The sequence below is a fragment of the Cygnus atratus genome, chromosome 3 (genome assembly GCF_013377495.2).
Source record: "Cygnus atratus isolate AKBS03 ecotype Queensland, Australia chromosome 3, CAtr_DNAZoo_HiC_assembly, whole genome shotgun sequence".
Taxonomy (NCBI): Eukaryota; Metazoa; Chordata; class Aves; order Anseriformes; family Anatidae; genus Cygnus; species Cygnus atratus.
Window position 1 is genome coordinate 109,051,373 of NC_066364.1, and position 16,291 is coordinate 109,067,663.

The following is a 16,291-nucleotide window of genomic DNA, read 5'->3' on the forward strand; positions in this document are numbered from 1 at the left end:
ACAGAAAACTTTTAAATATGAACGGAAGGCTTTTCTTCCGTGTACCTTCATCTCCTACAGGGACATTGGAATCAGTTGAAGTATGAATTGATCATTCAGCCGATTCAAGGATTTAATTTTGATTGCATTAAATGCAATTTTAATTTGCACTGAATTCAGCAGGTACATGATATTTAAATACCATCTTTAAACTAAAACCAGACCTTTTTTTTTTATAAGAGATGTATGTAATATCCTCAAATATTGACTGGTTGGGGCTTCTCTGAGTGATTTACTGGTAACAGACTTTCTAATTTAAAAAGAAGTAACAAGTAGATCCCTTCACAGTTAAATGTATTGTGACTTGGTTTGATACAGGGTTGGGCGTGTTCAGAGTGAGGTAGTAGAGATCTTGTGGTATCTCCCCTGTGAGGATTCTGTCAGACAGGAATTTCACAGAAACGGTCCTTAAAGAAATCTTACATGTTTTCATTGTAGTCCTGAATTACCTTACAAAGAAAACTTGATCCAGACTTCGTGGATGTTGCTGCAATACTTCTAAGCAGGAATATGAAGTTAATAAAACTTCTGTTTCATAGGTGCTGTTTGATTGACGTACCTTAAAGCTGATCACCTGGTAACTTCTGTCCTGCTTGTGGTGCTAGAGAGAAGGAAGCAGCTGGAGCTACTCAGAATGGTGACAGAAAACATGCTTACAGTATAACTTAGTCCTTCAACTTTGAGGTTTTGATAACAGGACTTCCTCTTTAGCAGTAATGAAAAGACTGTTCAGTCTCTTTACCGCAGTCGGAAGCTGACACCAGTAGTCTCGGGACAGCAGTTGAGTTGGATGGTAGGGAGTTTTGGATTCTCATTATGCTTTTACAAATTGTAATGTAGTAGGGATTTCCCCACCTTTTGGTATCAACTTCTGACAAGTTAACTTCCTGAGTTTCGTCTTAGCATAACAGCTTTGAGCGAAGTCTTTAAATGCTGTGTTATCTGATGATAGCTTCGAGAAGTGAGACCTGGCAGAGAAGAAACCTGCTGAATTTAGGAAGTGGTAGTCTGAGACACGTCAGTGTTGGTGGTGCTCACAGATCCCCTGAGGTAGCTGCAGGGTCTGTCTGCACTGCTGCTGGGGGAATTGGCTTCAATGATGACACGATTCCAGTGACAACGTGTATGCTGGCGCTCTTATCTCATGCAGACTGAGTCTTCGCTCAGGTGGTTTGTTGTCTGGGTGAGACCTGATGATGGAACGTGGTCCCGACTGGCTTGCGGGGTAGAGGTGCTTTGTTGGGACATGCTCTCCCTACTTGCTTGTGGTTGTGACTTGGATGAGGTTTGAGGGGCTGCAAGTGGAGTCTTGCATTGTTCTTTGCTTTCAGAATAGTAGCTCATGGGGCACAGGATGACTTTATCATCCTCATGCCTTCCTTCTCTCGTCATTGCACATTTTTTTGCAAGTAGCTGAATGGAATACTTGAAATGAACAAAATGGCAAGGCTAACATAATAAAGCCATTTTCTGTGTATGTACACAGTGCTAGATCATAGGCACTATCAGCCTGTGTGGAGAAAAACTTTTGTCTAATCTGTAGTTCAAATTATATGATATATTCTGTAAGCAAGCTGAGGGTCACAAAACTGGGCTGTGATTAACAATTCTAGATGGTATTTAGAGAAAATGCCATGTTTTTTGTACTGGCGCTTTTAAAATTCTATAAAACGGAACTTTAAAGTTAGATTCTCTTGCATTTATCTGCATGTTGTATAATAACCTTCATATGTTTTATAAAATAGTTTTAATTATGAAGTAGCAAATATAACAGTGGTGTTGATTTCTACCTTACATACTCTTTGAGGCTATTCCTTTATTGCTGCGTTTGATCCACCACAGGAAATGTAATACAAGACATAATGCAGAGAGGCTTTTCGGAATGTCACCTTCATAATCCAGTAGCTGCTATAAGAACGAAGGGGAAGGTAGCTGTTCAAGTACAGAATATAGCATTAGTGCTGAATAAAGTCAGTCAGAGCTCAGAAAGGTATTTCCTTTTTGCTGTAGTTTTTCCTTGGCTGATGGCAAAAGTTCGGATTGTTGCAAAAAGTATGTGGGCCTAGCTTGGATGACTGAAAAAATGGGCTTTGTGAGTGCTACATTACAATATCTTAAAGGCTTCTTTCCAAGCTTGTTAAATTACCGTTGGACTGAATAGTACATGATCATTAGACCGGCTTGTCTTCCTTAAGTTTATCAACCACGGAAGGAAAAAATAAAAAGAGAGCATATCTGTAGCACGCATTTAATCCTGTATCCTACATGGAGTGAGATCTTTGTGGGGGGAAGTTGCAACAGTTTATTTCTCTTCCCATTTTTTAGCAAGTCACTTGGAAATGAGGGATTTTCACCCATCTGTTTGCAGACATATGTTTGTTCAGCTTATTTTTAGAAGATGGATCCAAGCTTTTTTCCCCTGTGATTGCAAATGTAACCTGCCAGATGAATTGAGAATGAACAGTGCAGTTATTTCCTGAAGTCTGTAGGTAGCTGCAGTGTTGTTGCTGCTGCAGGAGAAGATTTCTTTGTAATTTGTAGGATATGCAATTTAGAACTTAAAATCTACCTGTGAAGCTAAGAGGTTTTACTTAAAAGCAATATCAGAAGAGGAGGGACAGTGAAGAGCTTTGTCCCTATGCCTAGGGTAGCTCTGAAGCTTGAGGTTTGGAGATAGTTCCCTCATCCTTCATAAAAGAAAACTGAAGCTTCAATTCTTCTGAACCAGTTTCAGACTTGAAAAGGTGGTGTGCCAGCTAATTTTGCGACTGGTAAGATAAATCTGTGGTAGGGCTGGAGAGGGCCCAAGTTTGTCATAGCTACTGTGAGCTTATTTTGTGAGCTGGCTGAGTGCATGGGTGGGGGTTAGCAGGGTGGAAAGCAGTGATTTACAAGGAGGCAGCACTTCTGTGGCAGAGGGTGAGCTGAGCAGGAGAGGAGCACAAAAATGCGTGCTTCATTAGAAAACAGGCAAGCACCTAACAATCCTGGCAGTTTCAGATAAATTTTTGTGTTCATGAAGACTACTCATTGTTTTCATCGGTCCATCTCAGGAAAGAGGGAGGGAGACACAGTCTGGGAAGGGAGTCCCCTTGCTAACCTTAAAGTGTAGCACAAAGCTGAGTAAACTGCCTGTGGTTCTGTGCACAGAATGTGTCATTCCCTCATATCATAGGGTATGGTCTGGGAGTAACCAGTTATTAATAGTAAGGCTTCAGGTCCACTTAAACTTTTTACCTGACAGCCAAAATAAATAATAAATACTGATAACTTGTGGGTGCTAGAAACTGAATTGAGATGGATGTAACTTTACGTAGGTCACAAGACAATGATGTCTTTCCTGGAAAGCAAAAATAACAAAATCTGAAGTCTTTGATCAATTCAGCATCACCCTACTTGCCATAAATTAAAAAGCTTCCTAAGCTAATGAGAATGTGCTCAGATGTGTGTGGGAAAGCTATTTTTTAAATGTTGTGGCTGTTTTTCAAGTAATTCTCTTCCCCTTATGATGTTTAGCAAGACTGCATATAATATCTGGCTTGAGCCTTTGCTAAGCACCATTGATATGGCTCTAAAAAGAGACTTCACAAATACTTATGTGAGCTTCAATTAGTAAATGCTTTCTTTGTTGCCATATCCAAAATGACTTAGCAGAAGCAGGGAGGAATGACAAGGATACACAGCAGTGCAAAAGATTGCTAGAAAGAAAAAGACTAGAACTTTTCACCTTGGCAAAGAAGAAACTGAAGGCAGATGAAAATTTACGCTTGCCATGCTAGCTGTAGAGCAGATAGGGGGAATAATGGAAAAATTTCTATTATACTTGCACAGAGTTCCCCTTTTGTCTGGTAATTGAAAATCAAGGCGTTCCATGTTCTTGCTGTATGAAGAATTGAGGAATTCATTGCCAGTAAAGTTCACAAAGGTTGAAAATATAAATGGGTTCAAAGAGTGAGTGGAAAAAGTGAGATTAGCTTCCATAACAGTAACTAAATATGGTTTGCACGCAGTTCCTGGTCCAGAATGTACTCAAATACCTTGCTGCAGCAAACCAGGTGAGTATTACTAGAGAAATGCCTCACTGTCCTAGTGTGGTGTCCTTTTTTTTTTTGAGGAAAATGTTGGAACTGTGCTGAAGATAACTAGTGGGAAACAGAATGGAAGCAGAACGTGAAGTTAGATTAACTTTTACTCAGACTGTTTACAGTTCTTCATGCCTCAAGCTGTGTTTAGGGAAATTACAAGCACATCCTTCCGTGGCCTTTTTAGTTACTTGAATTGTGAAATTCCATACCCATGTTGTGCTGGTGACTCTTGGTGCTGAAATGTGGGAGGATTGACCTTCTCGAAGAACTAAATAACATGCTGAAAGACAGTTCAAAACGTGTTGAAATTGATTAAAGTAACACCAACTGCTCTGAATTTCTTTTCACATGTAATGTGCTGTTTTGTTAACTTCCTCTGCTGGGTCTGTCTGGGATGCAGTTAACTTTCCCTGCAGCAGCCCATCCCAGCCAGACCCAGCACACTTCCCCAAGCTGGAACATTGCTTCAGGCTCACTGTGGCGTTGGAAGAACACAGAAAATGTTGAGTGTTAACTCAGCAGTAGCCCCTGCAACGTGCTTCTGCAGAAGCAGAATACCAGTATCTGTTGAATATGTGCCAGTTCTTAAGATGTTCTTAATTAACACTGTGTAAAAGTGGGCTTGTGTGAAGTTCTGAGAGGAAAAAGTGATATGATTGTGTGTAGTTAGAAAAACAAATAGTGTTCAAGTTCTTTAAGTTGGACAGGGCGCAGACTTCTTTTGTAACAGGTCAGGGATCTTAACCTCTCCTGTATGTTCTCAGACTGTTGTTGGTCACTCCGTGACAGCTTTTGACTCACTGAGTAGAACCGAGGTATTAAAGGACAGATGCCTCTCCCAAGTGGGTAGAGAGACTGTGCATAGCTCGTGATGTGTTTAATTAAATGGAGTGTTTTATTATAGTTATCTTCAGAGCAGCAGTGCTGCTATTGAGTGCAGTTACTAGCACTATGAGGAGTTACTGTGTGCACACCTACTACAAAGGATATCAGGCTTCAAAATGAAGCCATGTGTTGAGATCTAAGTCTGCATAGCCCCAGTTACAGCTCATCTCTGCAAAGAGCTTTCAGAAAGATGGAGGTTTTTAGATAATTGAACTTCAGCTTTGTTTTAACAAATTCCTTATAGTCTGATCCTGAACCGGTAGAGCGGTAGGTGTAGTGCCTGCAGGTAGCAAGGATTAATCTCTCTTTTGTCAGCCTCAGTAAGCAAATGGACTTTTAATGCTTGGGTATGGCAGTCAAATAATGCATGCAGGTTACTCAGCCCCCTTAGGAAATACAGCGTAACTCCTGTCCTTGGTAGAAAATACAGGTATTTACAGGTAAAGGTCATGGCTTCTGTCAGACTCAAAGAAGAAAAAAATTAGATGTTTTACCCTGTCTCTGCATGATCTGCTCGGAGACTGGCATTATTTGGCTGCTTGCACCAGGGCATGTAATGTTGCTGATACGATGCTAGCTAGCCTCTCGTTAAAGGGCGGCAAGGATTACGGATCCAAGACCAAGGCATTACTGGTGTGTTGTCAGTCATCCCTGCCAAAGAGGGGAGATCTCTCTGCTCCCTTTCTTTCTTCTACACTGAAAGCACACTGAGTTGCTCTGATGCTTATCAAACCTTCCTGAGAGCCGTTTTAGTTAGCAAGCACACCTGCTATTTCCCTCACTTAGTTTTCTGCAGGGTTAGTGATATGAACTGATCTACAGAGGGGCCTGGTGGAGCTGCTGCGAGGGAGGGATTGGGCCTGAGCTGTTGGGGGCGGGGAGGAGGAGGGAGTGTCCAGCCGAAGGAGGGCTCAGGTGGTTTGGTTGCTTCAGCTGTGCCTGGATCCACAGCCTGGGACTGCTGTTAGAGGTGAGGGTAGAGGCAGGCAGTCTGGTTACACGCATTGATTTTTCTCTCCGGAGTCAATGTGAGCGAGCCTAGGTTTGATTTCATCTAGGAGCTTGTTGCCAATGCAGGAATGCTTGTGCAGTGTGGGAAGGTGTTGACACCGCCGGAGGTAGTCCGTATCATGCTGTTCTGGGCTTCCTTTCCCAGGGGAGTTGTTAATTGTCTGTGCTAAATATTCAAGCTGATTTAAGGCGGTTCTGCTTTGGGTGGTTTGCTGAGCTGCAAACCTGGGTAATACACTGCTGTCGAGATGGCTCACTGATAGTCACAGCTTACTTCTGTGGCTGTTGAGCGTTCGTGTCAAGACTTGAGATCAATAAATATTACTTGTAAGTAAAAGCATCAAGGAAGAATGTTTTAATAGCAGACAACCGGTCTTGGAGTCAAGAAATCAATATTCAGTACGTCTAGAAAAACTACATTTTTTTAAAATGGAACTACAGCCTTGAAAATGGCTGGTGTCTTATGCTCCCCGGAACTTTTCCTTTCTTATGCAATAAACAGGAATACTGCAATTTCTTCATCTTACTGGAAGAGTTTGTGGGTATTCTTGTGCTGTGTTGTGGAGCTGAGTGCAGATCACTGCACGACAACAGACTACGTTGCCTCTTGAAAGCAAGCCAATGTCCTTGTGTGGTTCAAGGTTGTGCTGTTTGAACCTGCCTGCTGACTTGGAGCTGCTTGCAGCACGGTGTTGTTTCGCATTGTGCCCAGTGGTGTGTTTAATAAAACTTAGCTCTTTATTTGAAAGAGATGATGGAGCCCGCTTTCAGTAATATCAGTAATACTTTTTTTAGGGGTTAAAAAAAAAAATACTTTTTTAGGGGGTTAAAATTTAAGTAGTCACCAGCAGTCTGTCCACTTGCATAATTTATTGTGGGTGTCGCTACTTCAGAACAAGAAGATGACTTTCACATTTCTGTCGATGTTAAGGTGCATGGGATTGCTTTCACTCCTGTAGCTCTCTTCTGAATGCCTGTTCTATTTTCTGTTACAATTATGCTTTTAATGCCATTGCAAGGGGGAACTTGGGTGCTCATTTCTGTACAGAGACTGACGATAGTCTGTAGAGAGCTGCCAAGGAAGCTTCAGCGTACAGCAGTGGGGCATCTTAGTAGGAGGCTGCACTGCTCACAACTTAAACATCAGTAATAATCAGCAAACAGGGTCAGTATTTTGTGTTTGAACATAGGGCTCTTCAATACAAGGGTTGCTAATAAGAAACTTGTAATAAAAGAAAGTTCTACTCATTCTGAAAGTGGTGTTCCTGGAGCTGACGTATGGTATCTCAGTTACCAGAGGATTAGCTACTTACATGTTATTTTTAACAGTCAGTGGGTGTTTTGTTGGGTGTATGCAGAATGAACTAAGTTAGGTACACGCTTGGTCTGACTTTTGACGAAAACTTTTTATAGTTGCTTCCTTCACTGGTAAAATTGTTAGGATCGGCTGTCAAAATGTTCCCCTCTTCCGCTTGGTTTCTTGCGGCCATGTCCTTGGTTATGATGGCATTCCCAACAGAGCACCTTCCTGTCCTGCCTTGAAGTAGGACAACATCTGGATGTGGAAGCGCGTTCCAACTCTACAGAATTTGGATGCATTATATGGGGTTGCACCCAGGTGTGTGTTAGTTATGTGTCTGCAGGTACAGGTGCGTGTTAGTTAGGACCAGTTAGTGCACCCTCCGAGTCCGTTGGGCTTCATTGTCTCTCTCCTAGAGATGATTGTTTTGGCAACACCTGCCTCTCTTCCTCATACCTTTTTTGTTTCCTACAGCTAAACCTCAGTAGAGGTCTTGGCTTGTTTTTGTGCGTAGCGATGTCTTGCTATCAGGGTTTAAAACTATTTTCATCATGTGTTTCACATGTTAACTGCATGAGGTCATTACAGAAAACGGAGTGCTGTACCAGGGCTCATCAGAACTCATCTGTAGGATCCTAAGTCCAGTGTGAGACTGTCAAACTGATGAATCACGTGGGGCCATAGCGTGCACTTTGATAGACTTGTTTTGACCTTAAGTGTAGCTTCCTCTAGACTTAGCCCTTTTGTCACGGGTTATCGTGGCGCTGTTTGTCAGAATGCTTGCTTCCAGGAAAGTGTCTTGTGTAATTCTTGGGTGTGTGGATCACTACCTGGTCCCACAGAGGTGCTGCTTTCTTCCCATGTTCCGCTTTTTCATCCACCTCTTGATCCCAGTGCTCCCTTGTGGCTCCGCAAATTTCCTTCCATCAGTACCTTAGTTTGACTGCAGCGGAGTAGAGCTGAAGAAGGCAAATTCCCTTCCCCCCCTCCCCCCATTTATGCAGAATAAATCTCCCCAAATACTGTCTTTGTAGCGGGCCCTTGGTTCATCCCAAGTATGGTTAACGTTAACCCATTTTTCTTGTCACATGGTCGCTTTCTAAGGGCGGTGAACAAATGGACTTTGTGTGCAGTGGCAGTGACACACAGCTGTGCAGCTGGAAGTTGTGTAAGCAGAAGTGTGGGGAGTTGTACAAACTTGAGCTGATTGCTAGAGCTGTCTTCAGATTGCTCTAGCTGAGAAGTGGGAAGCAGACATTGAAAACCTGTGAGTCAGATCACCGTTGAAAGTAGGTGTCTTTTCACCTTCCTAGCCAAAGCTGGAACAAGGTTTTGTAGGGCTTCTTGTTCCTGAGGTTCTGTACTGTGATTTGCTTTACTGGTACATAGTATTTGCTCATTTTACTTTTTACGTTAGTGAGCTATGTGCAGGAGCATTTCCTATTTTTTAAGACAAAAAGCAGCAGGAATTTTTCAAGTAGTGTTGCTTTGTGTACTGCTCATCTTGGTTCTTCAATGAGTTCTTGCATCAGTTTTGTTGGACGGATTTAAGTATGAACTGAATCCCTTCTAGTTTGTTTTTGGCTTCCTTAACAGATCTCCCAGTCTCATCAGTCAAAGGAAAGGCAGCTGGAAATTTTGTAATACAAATGGTGATAGAAGCTATTACTGGAATAGGAAAATATCTTGTGATCTGTCCAGATGGCTGCCGCTAAGCCGTAAGTTGGAAATGGGCGCTGTCGTGTGCTCCACGATGCTGCTCCTTAGCAGGCTGCCCAGAGCACAGAACCTCCCCTGTGCTGGTGCTTCAGTCGACCACTGCAGCGTCAGCAAAGCAGATGAGGAACAGAGAACTGCCTTGAGACATGGGCTGAAAAATGAAAACCACCGACGACAATACAAAAAAAAAGCTACCTCTCCCATTATGATGAGGACTGTAATATTGTATATTGTAATAAATCCCATTTCCTCGATATGAAATTGTCTAACGGGCATTCCCTTATCACTCATGTCTTGAGATATGATGATAGAAGCTTATACTAACGGTGGAGTTTGAGATTCCATCTTTATATATAGAAATAGTTGGGTTCATTCTATTGCTTTCAGTTCAAGAAGTCAATCTGATGCTATGAGCTAGGGTTTAGCACAACCCCTCTTTGGTGTTATGTTTTTTTCCTTTTTTAGAAGATGATCACCTTTTTAACAAAGCACTTCTTGTCCCTTTTTGTGGGTAGCCTTTATTTTTGGCTTAGTATTCATAATATGTATATTATTTGAATGCATCGATAAAAACCTCGTGTAGACAGCTTTTAATTACAGAACAGAATGCTGTTATGCAAAATTGTTGATAGATGATCAAGTCTTACATAACTTAAGTCTTTCTCGTATTGATACTGAATGTTACCTATCTTTTCTCAGAAATATTAATCAGCATTGTTTGATAACTTTCACAAAATGAGACTGATACTGGAAGTGTGCTCATATGTGGGACTGGCAGCACTTACAGTGCATTATTTGATGGAGCTACGCTGATTTTGCTAGATTGGTGTTTTTTCTGATGAAACATACAACCGAGTCTAACTAATGGAGATTTTTCTGTGTAGGATCCATGTCCCATTTGCTGCAGGGCTACAAGTGAAAAAAAGAAAATGAAAGAAGATCTTGTAGTTACATAATCTGAATGCTTACCGTAAAGACTTTGAGATGTAAAGGGTTTTGTTACATCGCTGAAATAGTCTGTGCAAGTGGTGTTCTGAACACTCTCAGCTCAAGCATCCAGAAGATGAATTGCAAAAGTGTTAAACGCGCGGAGCTTAGTGGCTGGGGGCTGTGACCAGATCAGCTGCACAGCGCTACATATTCTGGAAAATCAGGCTCTGACTGAGCTCTTGACAGTCCTGTGTGTTTGCTGTTTCTGGGGGAGCTTCTCACCCTGTTGTCCCTGGAGTACAGGGATCACAGGTAAAGTACCGCGTCACTTGTTTTTCTAGTGAGGGGTGCTATAGAAACACCTAAGGACAAGGTAAATGAGCACTGATATGCATGCTGAGCTGCATGGAGTGGTACGAAATGCAGGCAGCTGCTTCTCCAGTATGTGTGTGTGTGTGTGTACTGAATGGGAAGAGGAGAAAAATAGTAGATGATGGTCTCTGGTTTTAGTTGAGGCTGCCACTGCTTTCTGACCGTTCAGCTGTTTGGCTTAAATGATGGCACTGGCCATAAATATGTTTGTGTCTTTGAGGTATGGAAGAAAACTAAACTTTGAACAGCAGGCTTCACAACTGGTTGAGAGCAGGACATTAAAGAAAGTAGTTAATGTTAGCCCACAAGAGCATATCTGAAGATCGATATGCAGATGCTACAGGAGATCAAATAAAGGAAGAATAGGGATTTTTCTCTGGACGATTCCTGCTTTCTAGGAGGGTTTTTTGGTTTTGCCTTTTCAAATATTTAAATTCAGTAATACTCTCCCTTTGGATTTAGTGACAATTCAGTGGTGAAAAAAGGATCACTGATGATTTACCTGCTGCTATCTTACTGAAAGTTGTGTTTCGCTTGCTGAGTAGAAGACTTAAAACCAGGAGAGACCAAGGGTCATTATAGCCCAGGTCTCTGGTGATGTGGAAATAAGTAAAAGGTGAAGAGAAGCACACTGTGCACACGTAATCAAGTATACCTTCGTGACTGCTATTGTCCTGCCTTCTGAGCTAGCATTTACAACTGGGCTTGTGTTCTTTATTTCATTTTTTATGGTCTTGCTGTAATTGTACTTCAGGTAAATGAAAACTGCTTTGACAGAGTTCCCTATATACCTGAAATGTAGTCTAACTCTTACTCATCCCGAGTTATTTTCTAGTCTGACATCCAAATTTAGAATGGTTTGAGTTTTCGTGTAGCTTGTACATTGGTTCTGTAGCCCTCTAGGCTGGTAAACAGCTGGGTAAGTGTTGCTGTAGAGGAACTCGGTTTTGGGGTTGCTTCATGGTACGCCTTCCGTTCTGATAACTGTGGAAGAGAGAGGGGTTGATCCATTTGCGCTCTCAGTAAGAAGTGGAGACAGATTTCCATATATCTTTTGCTACAACTAAGAGCTACAACACTTGCTATTATTCCTGGTCTTACGTATATCAGAAACCTCTGCTTATTTAATTTCTCTTCAGTTGCTTTTTCTTTCCTAGAAATAATTGCACTTCATTTTCTGCCGCCATTCACTCTCTTTTCCAGTTGAAGAAAAAATTCAAAATTCATTGTATCTCCTGTATGCAGAGATGTGAATAGCAGCAGTGCAGCTGGTCAGTTTTGTCAGCCTCTCTCCCAAGGAGCAGCCAAGTGAAATGGCTAGAAACAAACTTTATGCTTTAAAATTCAGCTCTGCCTATTCTGTAGTTGGAAGGTATAAAAATACAAGTATAAAAGCTTGGAACTTATTTTAAAAATAACTGACCTTATTATACAGCAATTCATTCTGTACCCTTAAGCTCACCTTGCTTGCAAAAAAAAAGTTTCTCTGCCTGCCTTTGCCAAGCTGAGGGCTCAGATTCTAATTACTGTACAGTTAAAAAATTCAAGGAGACTTAAGTGAGGATCAAAATGTGCTTGCTAATCTAGACACTGTAAAATGCCATGTAAAATTCCTAATTAGGAAATGGAAATTTTTATGTTCTTATCAGCATTTTTTTGGTCTGTGGAACCCCAAATCCTGACTAGCTGCAGGTGTGCTTGTATTAGAGGTCGATGAGGTTTTGCTTTTGTTGTGTATAGGTGACCTCTGTCTTCAGGCTGCCATCTCGCTTGTTCTTCATCTGAAAGTAGCTGCATTTTCATGAAATCAAGAACTTGATAGGAAGAAAGCTAAAAATCTGTTTTTCTCTTTCCAGATATGAGAAATGAGTGTTGGACGCAGAAGATTAAAGCTGCTGGGAATTCTGATGATGGTAAACATTTTTATCTATGTGATTGTGGAAGTCTCCAAAAGTGGCAGCCAAGAGAAGAATGCAAAAGGCCGTGTTATTATACCACGCAGCAAATTCTGGAGGAAATACACTCCTCACAAAGCTTATTGGAACAAGCAGCAACAGAAGCTCGAACTGCTGTACAACCCGATTCTGACTTTGCTTTCCAATATGACTGTGGAAGAGAACTTAATTTCTAACGCGAGTGTTCTCAGTTCCTGTGACCCTGACCCATGGGTGACTTCAGAGGTTAGTGACTTTGCAAACTTGCCAGAAAGATTCAAAGACTTCCTGCTTTATTTGAGATGTAGAAATTACTCATTACTAATGGATCAGCCAAACAAGTGCAAACATAAACCTTTCCTGCTGCTGGCTATTAAGTCACTTATACCACACTTTGATAGAAGGCAAGCAATTAGGGAATCCTGGGGGAAGGAAATAGAATCAGGAGATATAACAGTCAGAAGGGTCTTCCTCCTTGGGCAGACCCCACCAGAGGATAATTTTCCTGACCTTTCAGACATGATAAAATTTGAGAGTGAAACCCACCAAGACATTCTGCTCTGGAACTACAGAGACACTTTCTTCAATTTAACTCTGAAAGAGGTGCTGTTTCTCAAGTGGGTGAGCAGCAGTTGCGCAGATGTCCAGTTTATTTTTAAGGGCGATGACGATGTTTTTGTGAATACCCATCAGATCCTGGATTACTTGAAGAGCTTATCAAAGGACAAAGCCAAAGACTTATTCATAGGTGATGTGATCAAAGATGCTGGACCTCACAGGGAAAAGAAATTGAAGTACTACATCCCAGAAAGTGTTTATGAAGGTTCGTATCCTCCGTACGCAGGAGGCGGTGGGTTTCTGTACTCTGGTGATCTGGCATTAAGACTGAATAATGCGTCCGACCAGGTACTCCTGTATCCTATTGATGACGTTTATACTGGAATGTGCCTTCAGAAGCTTGGGCTGGCTCCGGAAAAACACAAAGGTTTCAAAACATTCGACATTGAAGAGAAATACAGAAATAACATATGTTCCTACACAAACTTAATGTTAGTGCATAGTAGAAAACCTCAAGAAATGATTAAGATTTGGACACGCTTGCAAGATCCACACTTAAATTGCTAAAGTAATGTGCATAAGTGTCTTAAATACACATAACTTCCCAGGTTTGGGTCTGACTTTCTTGGTGAACCATTGAAGCTCTGTTTAATAGTTCTTTTCAAATTTTCTCTGGAAATTTCTTCCTGTACTTTTGAAAGTGACAATAATACTAAAATTGGAGGGGATGGCACCAAGACTTGGTCCTGATTTTTCCACTGTACTGGTGGTCATTATGTCTCAGTATCTATCTAAATTTTAAAAAGGACTTGAAGGATGTGGCTTGCTGCCAGTGATTGGTTACCTGTATTGGAAGCAGTGATTGCATACTACAGAGCATCTTTCATTAATTGTGATGGTGGAAGATATTTTTTTTCCTTGAGTAGTGTTGGTGTGGGGCTGTGTGGAAACCACTGTAAATGAACAACTCACAAATTGGGGGAATGTAGTTTTTGCTTTAAGTATGAAACACGAGACTTGATTTTTTAACTTAGTTTTCAGTCTTTTATGCACCCCAAGCAGTATTTTCTCCTTTTGTGCAAAGTGTGCCTGTGTCTGAAGGATTTACTCTTTTATTAGATAATGTGTTTTTGGTGTTTTGTCTTTTTTAACATGAAAAGAGCGTAATGTGGTTCCAAACACCCTGTAAAAGAGCTGAACATACAAGGGAAAGGCAGAGCAGGTTTTGTTTGGGGCTGGGCAGTAGGTACAATTCTGCTGCTGCCCACTCTGAGCTTTATACGTAAGGTAAAGCTGACTTGTAACTCGTGGTATTTATGTGAAAAGCTACTCTGGTCAGTCCTTGATTTCTGTTTTGGCACTAAAAGTGATCAGGTAGCTGATTTGATAAAAATAACTGAAATTGCACATTGCTTGTGAGAGCACAGTTTGGATCTCCTGTAAAGCAGTAGCGAGTCTAGGATTGCAGTTCCTGAGAGGTTTGGATTTTGAAACAAACTTTGAAGTTGCATGATGTCTCATCTAGAGTTAAACATGTTCTCAAAGTTCAGATTTTCTTCTGTATTTCCACATCTTGCTTATAAGAGCTATTCTAAATAGTGATTGCTTCCTTTGTATATGTAGAAGTGCCTGTCTATTTATTGTTCAGATTGAAGACCAAAACATTTTCTTAAATATATTTTGTGTAACATTTTATTTGTATAGTGTTGTCACTCAGATATTTAAATAGAGCATGATATTTTAAACCTGTGAGATGTGTAACATGTTAAATAAAGCTAATTGTTATTTTTGAATTTGAAAAATAAAATGTGATTTAAATGTCGTGTAATGCTTCATTTGAGATGCAGTGTTGGCCTAGTGCAATCACACTGTAGCATTCAGTAACACATTTTGGGAGTTAACAGGCTTAATTCAGCAACTTTAACGCTTGGGTATTATCAAGAAAATGTTGCTGCACTTGTGGATGGATTTGTTGGATGCTGCAAGGGATGGCAGCTCTTGCAAGGGTAAGGGAACATCAGGTGCCCTAGGAAAAACAGTACATGCAAAAATCATTGATACCCATATGGCAATGCCATTCCTCCAATGAAAGGAGCTGAGGAGTACCTCGGATGGCTTACAGTTTAGTTTCTGTTTAAAATAACTCGGTAACTGTACCTCTTCGGGTTTCTTGACCTGTTTTCTTGCTCCTTCCTTTATCTTGACGTGGGATTTTCTTCTTGTTGCCTGGTTGAGGGGTAAGTTTTTCTGGTGTTACACCTCTCACTTCTGTAGGTATTCACTGCCAACCCTGGGACAGACAGACGGACTACGCTCTGGTATTGTGCCATGGGGTTTGGCCCCAGTTCCTTGTCACTCTAGAGGAATTACGCCTCTCTGGAAGCTGCAGATTTTAGTGTGCGTGTGTTACTTCCTACTCGCCTTCCTACCCATGCTAGGCACCCTGTTTCTTTCCAAATACCAGTGTGATTTTTGTCAGGAGTTTGGGCCAAGGGAAAGAAAAGTTACACAGGTGATGGAGAATGCAAGTAGAGATGTTAAGAGTCTTCGTGGACTGGAGAGAAGAAAAGGAGGGCAGTGTGGGGTAGAGAGAAAGAAGAGGGTAAGCAGGTGAGCAGCAAATTTGGGGATGAATTCCAGGGAAGAATGAGTAAGATGGGGTGGAGTGCACCTGTGATACTAACCTGTTAGTGAAATGGGTGGGATCTGTGGGGTGCCAACATTGTTTATACCATTCCATAACCATGAGATGAACAGAAAAGCCATCTTATACAGGACACAACTGAGAATAAGAAAAAACAGGCTGAGCAATACGTGCCAAGGGAAGCACTGAGAGAAAGCATCTGCCTGCCTTCTGAGTGACACGAGCAGGGAAGAGGGAGGGGAGGAGAAGGCCGAGCGGGTGGACCCAGTGAGCTAATAGGTAAATAAAAACAGTGGGGAGGGAGCCGGGCTCACTGCCCTTGTTTACCCTGGGCGTGGAGAAGCCTGTGACTGTACTGCCCTCTTGGGCTGCCAGTCCGCTCCCATGGGGAAAGGAATTGTCCTGACAAAGAATAAGAGTCTGGAGTAAATGAAATAAGAACAAAGATAAGGAAATGGGCTGCAACCAAATGAAATGGGGGTGTCCGCTAGGGTGTATCATTGGGGGTGTGGGGATTCGGGGACATCTCGGAACAGAAGATAGAGCGTACTTCAAAAGAAAAGTGAGGAGGGATTTATTTTTTTTAAATATGCACTGGTTTCCTATGAAGTAACTTAAAGTTGAGAAAATAGTAAGAACTGATGATTACTGGTAGGGTATTACATACATCTATGACGTTTGGAATTTATTACTGAGAAGAGATCTGGGAAGTGCAGAGATATGGATAGATATGGATATATATTTTTTTTAAGTTTTTAAACTTAAGGAGGAGGAAAGTCAAGATAAAGGTGCAAGAAAATTTGATTGCAATGAG

General features: G+C 41.5%; 2 protein-coding genes across 2 annotated transcripts in view; both read left to right on the forward strand.

The window, feature by feature from the left end:
- COMMD1 (copper metabolism domain containing 1) overlaps positions 1–14,651 on the forward strand; it is a 120,276-nt gene extending 105,625 nt beyond the window's left edge. Inside the window, exon 4 of the mRNA XM_035552869.2 lies at positions 12,198–14,651. The gene's annotated coding sequence lies outside the window, so the exon portion shown is untranslated. The remainder of the gene's footprint in view (positions 1–12,197) is intronic.
- Positions 12,207–14,651, forward strand: B3GNT2 (UDP-GlcNAc:betaGal beta-1,3-N-acetylglucosaminyltransferase 2). Its single transcript, XM_035552865.2, has one exon. It carries the CDS (start codon positions 12,207–12,209, stop codon positions 13,398–13,400), a length of 1,194 nt encoding a protein of 397 aa, XP_035408758.1. The 3' UTR covers positions 13,401–14,651.
- Positions 14,652–16,291: the final 1,640 nt, after the last annotated feature.